The sequence below is a fragment of the Genypterus blacodes genome, unplaced genomic scaffold, assembly GCF_046128005.1.
Source record: "Genypterus blacodes isolate CSIRO-AG114 ecotype Tasmania unplaced genomic scaffold, CSIRO-AGI_Gbla_v1 ptg000452l_1, whole genome shotgun sequence".
Taxonomy (NCBI): Eukaryota; Metazoa; Chordata; class Actinopteri; order Ophidiiformes; family Ophidiidae; genus Genypterus; species Genypterus blacodes.
The window spans coordinates 80001-90000 of record NW_027467220.1 but is presented as its reverse complement, the minus strand read 5'-3'; the positions used below and the strand labels follow the sequence as shown (position 1 = coordinate 90000).

The following is a 10000-nucleotide window of genomic DNA, read 5'->3' as shown; positions in this document are numbered from 1 at the left end:
GATGAACAGAGCAGAGAAAAGTAAATATGAATAAACCTCAGCTTCATGTTGTCTGAAACTCCTCTGCTGTAAAAGTCAAGTATGTTGTGAATCATGGGGGGGGGGGGGGGCGTGTGGTCAGCTGGTGTGAGGGGCGTGTTGCTGTCAGAGCGAGAAGGTGCAGCACCTCTGGAACTTTAAAGAAGCTGTAACCTTAGCCTGGACCTGCTGTGTGAGCTGAGCCCGATTTAGGACTCAGTCACACCAACAAACAACCCCAAGATCATTTCATGAAGAGAAGTAACATCAGAAAACATTTAGAAGTTTACATAAAAGAAAGTCAACAAAAAGCAGAACGCTTGAGACAGAGCAACACAAGTGACTAACCTGTCTGTCTGTCTGTCTGTCTGTCTGTCTGTCTGTGTAGGTTGCTGCGTCGTCTGGCCACGCTGCTTTCCCAGCAGGCCACACTCATGGCCTCCAATGAAGCCTTCAAAAAGCAGGCGGAGAGCGCCAGCAACGCCGCCAAGAAGTACATGGAGGACAACGAGGTCCTGCAGGAGGTGAGGGGCACACACACACACACACACACACACACACACACACACACACACACACACACACACACACACACACACACACACACACACACACACACACACACACACACACACACACACATTAAGTCATTGATAGATGAACATCAGGCTCTATAGTTTCTAAAGGGACAGATCAGGTAAATGTTCCTCAGTAACATCAGGCAGACACATGTGACCACTGGGGGTCAGCACTGATCAGCTGCTCATCCACACACACACACACATACAAACACGCACACACACACACACACACACACACACACACACACACACACACACACACACTCTCTCTCTGTGGTAATCTGACCTGGGTTTGCCCGGGGTGAAAGGATCACAACAACTAAAAGGAGAAATCGCTTCATCTGCATGTGACCCTCATACACACACAAACACACACACAAACACACGCACACACGCATAAACAAACACACACTCACACACACACACACACGCACACGCGCACGCGCACAAACACACACACAGGCACGCACACACAGGTCAGTGATTGGCTGCTGAGGTCATGTCCTGCTGTCCTGTAGCTGCAGTCATGTCGTGTTGCTCTGCACATGTATGTTCATCCTACACGTGTGGTCTTCATGGTGCCCTGCTGAAGAGCACTGGGGCAGCTGCTGCAGGTTCTCTCAGGTTCTGACTCGTGTTGTCCCCGTGTTTATGGCACCGCAGTGACATTAGACGTGTGTGTCTGTGTGTGTGTGTCTGTGTGTGTGTGTGTGTGTGGTCTTCTCATGTTTAAGTCACGAGGTCATGATTTATCCAGCTGTGTATGAAATGCTGTGTAAATCACCTGAAGAGTCCTGAAGGTCAGACATGAACACGTGAAGCTGCAGGAGACACACACACACACACACACACACACACACACACACACACACACACACACACACACACACACACACACACACACACACACACACACACACACACACACACACACACACACCTCTGACACTGATAGGCATCACCATTTTTAGACAGGATGGTTAGCGTCTCCACCTGAGACATGACAGGATACACAAACACACACGTCTCTCCCCCCCTCTCCCCCCTCTCTCTCTCTCTCCCCCCCCCTCTCCCCCCCCCTCTCTCTCCACCCCCCTCCCTCTCCCCCCCCCCTCTCTCTCTCTCCCCCCCTCCCTCTCCCCCCCTCTCTCTCTCTCTCTCTCTCCCCCCCTCCCTCTCCCCCCTCCTCCCCAGTCAGCTGGAGGTTTCACCCTGTTAAAGGGAGCAGCTGTCACCGTGTTCTGAGTTGAATTGCATGTACACACACACACACACACACACATGTTACTGCAGGTAGTTGAGTGACATGTTGTGTATTTCACATGGTAGGAGGGTTGATTGATGTGGACTCAGCTGATCACATGATGTCACAGGAGTGAAGACTTCCTGATCCCGACCGCTTTAAAAATTAAGTACTGAGCTCAGCTGGTTCAGGCCGGCTGAGCCTGGCTGAGCCTGACGGGCAGAAGCAGGTGCTCAGTCTCGACCCCATGGCAGCAGAAGGCTCCATCATAAAACCTGATGTTACTGCAGCACACAGCCAAGCCTCCAGCAGACACACACACACACACACACACACACACACACACACACACACACACACACACACACACACACACACACACACACACACACACACACACACACACACACACACACACACACACGGGCGCCCGCTGGATCTCTAAGAACACAGAAACTCAATCCAAGATTACGTCCAGATCAATTACATACTGTGTGTGTGTGTGTGTGTGTGTGTGAAGGTCAAGGCCGGTCAAAGGTGGTGACCTTTCTATCTGAACACCGACTCAACCAGGCAAACTCAATCACTCTTCATTGCCTCTCACCTTCCTCTTCCTCTGCTAGTTCAGCTTTGGTATTTACACCTGTTAGAGTGTGTGTGTGTAGGGGGGGGGAGAGAGAGACTGACAGCAGCAGCACAGGCTCTTCACATCATTGTGTTGATGAAGATCCAGCCTGAATCAAACTCATGTTCAGCTCCTCTGTGTGTTTGTAGAAACTCCGTGATGCTGGAGTCGACCTGCCAGAGGTCGGCAAGCAGGGAGCCAAACAAGGACCTCAGGAGGAGAACAAGATCCTGAAACAGGACGTGAAGACCCTGAGGGAGGAGCTGGACACCACCAAGAAAGGTGAGGAGGAGGAGGAGGAGGAGGTTTAGTGTTGCTCCCTTATGGGGGTGAAGGTCAGATTATTGTATTAACTTCAGCTTCTACTGCTGCCAAAATTTGAAATGTGGAAGCAGGTTTTCATGTTTGTGCGGTTCAGACGCTTCACTCAGACCTCTGTGGTCCACCAGGTTCCATCAAGCCTTTCATGTTGCCGGGGTAACGGCTATATGGTCTGTTTGGTTTTGCAGCTCTGCAGAAGTCGGAAAGTGACGTGCGTGCGATGAAGAGTCAGTCTGAGAACCTGACGGTGGAGTACGACCGACTGCTGGACGAGCACAGCAAGCTGCTGGTAACACACACACACACACACACACACACACACACACACACACACACACACACGCACACGCACACGCACACGCGCACGCACACACACACACACACACTGAAAGGTCCTAACCTCTTTTCTCTCTCTGCAGGCGACCAGCGACAAGAAATCGGACTGAAACATCAGAAGAGGGTTTTCCTACTTCTCTTGCCTTTCTTCATCATCATCGTCTTCAGCACCGTTAGCGGACAGTCTGCCTCTCTGCTTGCAGCTCGTCTGGTCCCTCTCTCCTGGCCGGCTCTCATCCAGAGTGATGGGATCTTCATCAAACTCTTAATTCTGAGAATGTGGATGAAATGTGTTTTTGCACGTTGCAGAGTTTGTCTGCGTTTCCTGTCTGCATTTCCTGTTTGCGTCGCGGCCGCAGCGCTCGCTCCTTTCAAACACCAACCTGTCTGTCTTTATTCTCCTCTTCACGCTCTCTTGTCTCACATTGTGACCCTGAGCTCCAGGTTCAGGTTCAGGTTCTCAATGTGAGCCCAACATTCCATAGTTGTTTTCTTAGAGAAAGTCCCAACTTCTGGGTTTAGTTCCTCCTTGTGCAGCTCAGGCTGAGTTGTGTTGAGTTGTTCAGTGTTCTGGATTCTAAACATGTTTGTCCAGAGGGGGTTCTGGGTTCTGGACTCTGGTTCTGATGGTTCTGTTGTCTTGAGTCATGTGGTTTGGACCAAACGCAGCAGCATCACTTCCTGTTTCCTAGTGATGTTGCTGTGCTTTGTCCCCTTGTTGTGGTGGGTTAAGGGTTAATGGAGGATTGAGGCTGTTTGATTGGCTGTCAGGAATCAGGAAATGTTTCCTATCAAAATAAAGTTCTACCTTCAACTTAATGTTGTTCTTCATTATCAGCTCCAGCAAAGTACAGCTGAGATGTTTGCTCTCTTACAGAACTGAGCCTGACATGAATCAGCTCAACCTGAGCTCAGCTGATGAACTACAGTTACCATGGTAACAGCTGATGGTAACAGAGCTGAGTGATGACAAGGTGCACACTCAAGGTAACACATCTACACTAAAGTGATCGCTCGTCTCCTTTGTCTTCTCTACTTTTTTCCTTCTTTTTTTTAAGGACATTGAAAAAAAGACAAAAAGGAGGTAAAGAAAAAGAACGAGAGAATAGGAATTCAATAGGAATAGGAAACCATGGATACGGCAGCAGTTTGAGTCATGAGGTTAGTTTTATTGCCATTGGTTCAGTGAGTGACAGTGGACAGAGATCACAGTGGTTAACAACACGGAGATCCTCACAGGGGTCAAAGGTCAGCCACACACAGGTGACATCATCAGGGCCGGACATTAACTCTTGTGTCGTGGCCGATGGCGTCTGGCTGGTGGCTGGTGCTCACTCCTAGCCTGATGGTCACGTTTATGGTTAATACACTTATTGATTAAACTAATTATCATCTAATTGATCGTCTAATCTACTGTTACAAATGGAAGACTGCTTACAGGAAGTCACACTGACGGTTACAGTAAATGATAGACGCTGCGGTCAATGAGGTCAACGGTGTCGACTCTCTTCAGGCTGGAAACGGGCCGACGTGTTTGGACTCTTATACATCTCAAAGGCCCAGAGTGACATCATCAGCTAACGCATCTGTGAGCTAACAAGCTAAAGGTTGGAAAAGGAGGTTGGTTGGTGCCAAACAGCGCCTCCCTCAGGTCGCTCAGTGTCACGGCTTTATCATGAATTCTAATTGATGTCAGATTGGTTTGATTGGCCGCTGAACTCCATGAGACGATGTTGCTTAGATGTGCTTTAATGCGTCAACGCGTTCAAGTGTTAACACGTTCAACACATCTGAAAACATGGGACAGGACGGCAGCGTGTCGACTGCTTCCTGTTTCCAGCCCGACACTTTGGAGACTTTACGGAGAAGATTCTGCGACGTGTTTTTGGCAGAGAAGAAGTAAGAAGGAGGAAGAGGAAGATCACAGTCAAAATGACAGCAAACGTCAGGACTTTGGCTGTTTCCTGTTTGTTATCTGGCTGCATCTCTTCACCTTTGACCCTCCAGGCTCGCGTCAATGTGACAAATGTAAAAAAATCCACAAAAATTTAAATCTGCTGCTACATTAAAGTGTAAGTTTGATCCGTTTACTACAAAATACTGCATCAGGTTATCGTGTCTGTCAAGTATGTGTGTCGTGGCAGACACTCGGCGGCACTTGAGTCACTAAAGCAGGTGAGGAGGAGAGTCAGACTCTTCATCACTCTTTATCGTTAACACTTTGATGTTTACTACGCTTACGTTTCATTTAGTTTGAATTCAACCTCAAATTCACAGAAACCTTCAGGTCGTTCAGACGCGTGTTGATGTGTCGGTCGCCATCACGTGACTCCGTCGTAATCTGACGGCCACGATCCTGAGTCAGCCCCACCCGTCAAAGCCACGCCCACTTTACATCTGGTTACATTAAAGATGTTTGACCCATGGATTTAGAATTTACACACACCACATCTGGCAAATACCTCCTTCCAGTTGTAAAGGTATGTGTGTGTGTGAGCATGTGTGTGTGCGTGTGAGTGTGTGTGTGCGTGAGTGCGCGTGTGTGTGCGTGTGTGTGAGCTGTGGGGGGTCCAGGTGAAAAACACTGATTTTCAGTAAAACACAGAAAAAAAATTAAATCCCTTAAAACCTAAAACTCTTCAAACTCTTTTAGCACTTTGAAAGTCAGAAAATAAAAAGCAGATTTCCTTTTCAGAGTGTGTGTGCAGACACACCAAACCATGACATCACTGCATCGCAGCAAACCTGCCAAAATAAAAGCCCCAACCTAGCGCTGCTTGTTCACGTTAGCAAGACTGGCACAGCGCGGTGGAACAGGCACCTTGTTTCATCTGGACTCTGCTTTGAAAACCAGACAGACGGTTGCTAGGAGACATCCTTTTTGATTTTGTGACTCGTTACCTAACTAGCGCTAGACAGCCGCAGAGGTGAAGATCCAAAGTTCCTGTTCCTCGCTCGTGTTCGTCTGCTAAATGTGAACAATCAGCCATAAACATCATCACATTTACAGACTGTATAGAACACACAGATATTCAATATAGAGTTTTCATATTGTATGTATAAGCAAAATAAGAGCCTCCACAAAATAAACTCTGATTCATTTTACAATATGTAAAACAAAACAAATATCTCTACGTTTCTTTAAAGGTGCTAGCATCATTATTTCCCAACAATGTGCAAATGTATTTAGTTTTAGCGTATTTTACATTCGAATTGTTATTTTCCCCCCAGCATGGATTAATGGGTTAGTGGTTGCTAGGAGACAGAGTTGTAGACACGCCCACGCAGACTGCTGATGGGTTGGACAGAGCAGAGACAGGACGTCCTGTTGGGCTCTGGGTTTGGCGGTTCGCCCATACGGGGCGCTAGAGAGTTAAGACAATGACGTAAGACAACGACGTAAGGCAACGCTGAGCACACCGCTGCTCCTCTGCACCCGGAAGTCCCCTTTGAACTCCTTAATTTTGACCATTACAATGAAATCAAATACAAGTCACACAAAAGATGAGTAAAGTGCGGCGCCGCTGAGCAGGAGAGGCCTGAGTCACGACGAGGAAGGTTACGGCGGATACATCTAGGCAGACAGGAAGTGAACAGTGAGGTGCTGGCAGCCTAAGATCAGCCCTGTTTGGCACGTCAGTCAGGTGGACGCGGGTCAAAGGTCAGGCTGAGGAGAGGAGATCTGATCTGATGAGGGAGGGAGGGGTCTGCTCTGAACTCAGACTGTGTTGAGTTCATGACCCTGTGGTCAAACGACTCAGCTGAGCTCTCTGGACTCTTTGATTGGCACTCTGGGATCCAGTGTGTGATGGCTCAGTTTGAATGAGAGACACCAGATAGTTGGACTTGTTTCTCAGTCAAAGCAGGAAGTGAGGAGAAGCTTGTTCACTGGAGAGACGTTCTGGTTCTGTGACCTTCTGTCACCTTCACCAGGTCCAGAGCAGCAGAACCTTCACGTTAGACCACAGAATCAAAGAGCAGAACTCTAGGAAGTTTGATTATGAAGCAAAGTCAGTCAGTGTGTCTACAACTCTGTCGTCATGGCGACCATTACACAGAAAAAGCTTATTAATACATCCAATGTTTACTAAAGTGTAAATGTTGAACACATGTATGTTTGGACTAAGGCCATGGTCTTTCTGTGTAATGGTGGACCAGCGTGTGCACGGGTCCCCCCCCCCCCCCCCAGAGCCACCCTGCAGATCCCTCCTGATAGGGAGCAGCCTTTCTCTCCAGTTTCCCTTTGCAGCCCTCCAGGATTTCCTCTTTTTTCCAATAGATTAGGGATCATATCAGATCCCGGAGGAGCAGATTGATCCCTGATTCTCTCCTGTAATCATTCTGACTCCTTAGCTTTGGTCTGCTGAGGTGCCAACCTGTCAACCTATCCATCGATCAGATGGCACTGACTGATGGATGCATGAGAGTCCTCAGAGGTCAGCAACTCGTCCTAGTTGGGAGGTAAAAGGTTAAGTGTTGTGGGCGGGCTGGGTGGGCTGGGTGCGCCGGAGCGCCGTGACGGGGGGGCGGAGCCCGGCGGATCACATGACGCTCTCAAAGATGATGACCTTGTTTTCTTCTGTGCCGGGGGACAGCGAGGACAGAGACTTGATGTCTGGGGCCATGTACTCCAGGTGATGACCCCCCCACACAGGAGTGGTCAGGTGAGCCCAGCGCTGCAACACACAACAGGAAGTGACATCACTTCATGTGTTTACATCACAGTGAAGAACAAAGAGAGTTCTCTCCCTCTCTCTCTCTCTGACTCTCTGACTCTGTGTGTGTGTGTGTGTGTGTGTGTGTGTTGACCTCTTTGAAGGTGCCCTTGGCTCTGAAGAGTTTGTACAGCAGGCTGACGGGGATGCAGAGCATGGAGGACAGAGCTAAGCACCATCCTATCACCTCGCCCCACCATGGGTACACGTAGGAGTTGTTATAGGTGAGAGGTTTGTAGTTCACCAGGTGGAACATAAAGATGCCCTGCACACAGGAACACAGGAGAGGTCGGCTTTATGTTCTTCAGAACAACATGTTGAAGGTCCCTGGATATGAGGCCGACACACACACGTCCTCTTACCAAGCAGACACACGGAGTTATAAAAGACCAGCACCACTTCATCCAGGGGAACGGCCGGTAACCAATCATACGAGCCACATCATCCATGAAGCGGTCAGCACCTACACAACAACAACCATCACACAGAGGCACCGTCAACATCAAGACTGACACGCTATCACTCTCTACACTGTGTGTGTGTGTGTGTGTCATACACACCATAGACCCAGGCAACTACTATGCATTCCCAGAATGCTTGCCACAACAGAGTCATTCCACTGGCCGAGTAGTAGTCAAACAACTGGAAGACGAACATCCCTCCCTGCAGAGAGAGAGAGAGAGGGAGAGAGAGAGAGGGGAGAGAGGGACAGAGGGACAGAGAGGGGAGAAAGAGAGAGAGAGAGCGGGACAGAGAGTGAGAGAAAGAGAGAGTGAGAGAGAAAGAGAGCGAGAGGGGCAGAGTGAGAGAAAGAGAGAGAGAGAGAGAGAAAGAGAATACAAAATGTAACTTTATCTAACTTTTGCAGAGTGTGTGTGTGTGTTGCTGCTTTTCATGATGGGGTTTTTAATTATTTGAGTTGATTTTGTTGGTTTTCACACAAACCAATTGGGAAGCTTGGAGCTCACCTGCGTTACCATGGAGATGTCAATAATGAAGCAGAGTAAACAGCAGATGGCCACAGCGATTTCTCTCCTGTAGCGATGATACTGCCTCTCAGGAAACAGATCCAAAATGCCCGTAACAAAACCTTCCACCCCGACAAACTGCAGGCAGAGAGGAGTCACATGACAAACAGAGAGGAGTCACATGACCAGCAGAGGAGTCACATGACCAGCAGGGGGCAGATGGTTCAAACCAGCAGGCGTCTGATAACTGCCACATCTCTGCTGGCTGTCATTCAAATTAGCTGGAGAAAGGAAATCAGTCTGACTTGCAGGTGTGTTTATGTTGTGTGTGTGTGTGTGTGTGTCTCTCTGACCACTACTTCATGTCCTTCACTCTCTCCCTCTCCTTCCCTCCCACCCAATCTCCCCCCACCCGCATGATCTCTTCTCGTCCCAATCTACGCTCTCTCATCCCCACTGATCTCTCCTCTTCTGTTCTCTCTGCTCTCCCTGCCCCTGAATCTTTTTCTCTTCTTTCCCCTGACACTGCCACTGATCTTCTTCTCTCTACCTTGTCCTCCTCTCTGGACAATCTCTGCCCCCTTATCTCCAGGCCTGCACGCCCAACTCCACCGGCCCCTTGGTTGTCGGACTCGGTGCGTACTCAGAGACGGAGCTTGAGAGCGGCTGAGCGCAAATGGAGGAACGGCAAACTCCTGGAGGACCTTCATGCCTTCCAATCACTACTTTCCTCTTTCTCCTCCTCTCTCTCTGCTGCTAAAGCTGCCTTCTTCTGCACGAAAATTCAAACCTCTGCTTCCAACCCCAAAAAACTCTTTCAAACTTTCTCATCCCTTCTCCAACCCCACCCCCTCCTCCTTCCTCCTTTCTCCTCCCAGACGATTTCGCCAACTTCTTCGACAAGAAGGTCAACGACATCCGATCTTCCTTCCATCACCCGCCAGCAGTCCTGTCTCTACCACCCTCTCCATCTTCTCCCTCCCCACCTCCCTCTCTGTCCCAATTCTCTCCCCTCTCTGCCCAGGAGGTCCTCTGGCTCATCACATCTAGCCGCCCCACCACCTGCTCTCTTGACCCTGTCCGCTCCTCTCTCCTTCAGTCTGCTGCACCGGATCTTCTTCCCTACCTGACCCACGTCATCAACACGTCTCTGGCCTCTGGCTCTTTCCCCTCTGCTTTCAAGACTGCTAGAG

General features: G+C 49.3%; 2 protein-coding genes across 3 annotated transcripts in view; one reads left to right on the top strand and one right to left on the bottom strand.

Annotated features, from left to right (window-relative positions):
* Positions 1–3943, top strand: part of bcap31 (B cell receptor associated protein 31) — an 8553-nt gene extending 4610 nt beyond the window's left edge. The window contains exons 5-8 of the mRNA XM_076139785.1: positions 407–542; positions 2617–2749; positions 2977–3077; positions 3208–3943. Coding sequence (XP_075995900.1) covers positions 407–542; positions 2617–2749; positions 2977–3077; positions 3208–3234 — 397 coding nt within the window. The 3' untranslated portion in view covers positions 3235–3943. The remainder of the gene's footprint in view (positions 1–406; positions 543–2616; positions 2750–2976; positions 3078–3207) is intronic.
* A 325-nt stretch (positions 3944–4268) lies between these two features.
* Positions 4269–10000, bottom strand: part of slc6a8 (solute carrier family 6 member 8) — a 23767-nt gene continuing 18035 nt past the window's right edge. For both annotated transcript variants that reach the window (XM_076139783.1, XM_076139784.1), the window contains 5 exons: positions 8808–8945; positions 8400–8502; positions 8202–8302; positions 7934–8104; positions 4269–7800 (listed from right to left, as the gene is read on the bottom strand). In XM_076139783.1, the coding sequence (XP_075995898.1) occupies positions 7666–7800; positions 7934–8104; positions 8202–8302; positions 8400–8502; positions 8808–8945 (648 nt within the window). In that variant the 3' untranslated portion in view covers positions 4269–7665. The remainder of the gene's footprint in view (positions 7801–7933; positions 8105–8201; positions 8303–8399; positions 8503–8807; positions 8946–10000) is intronic.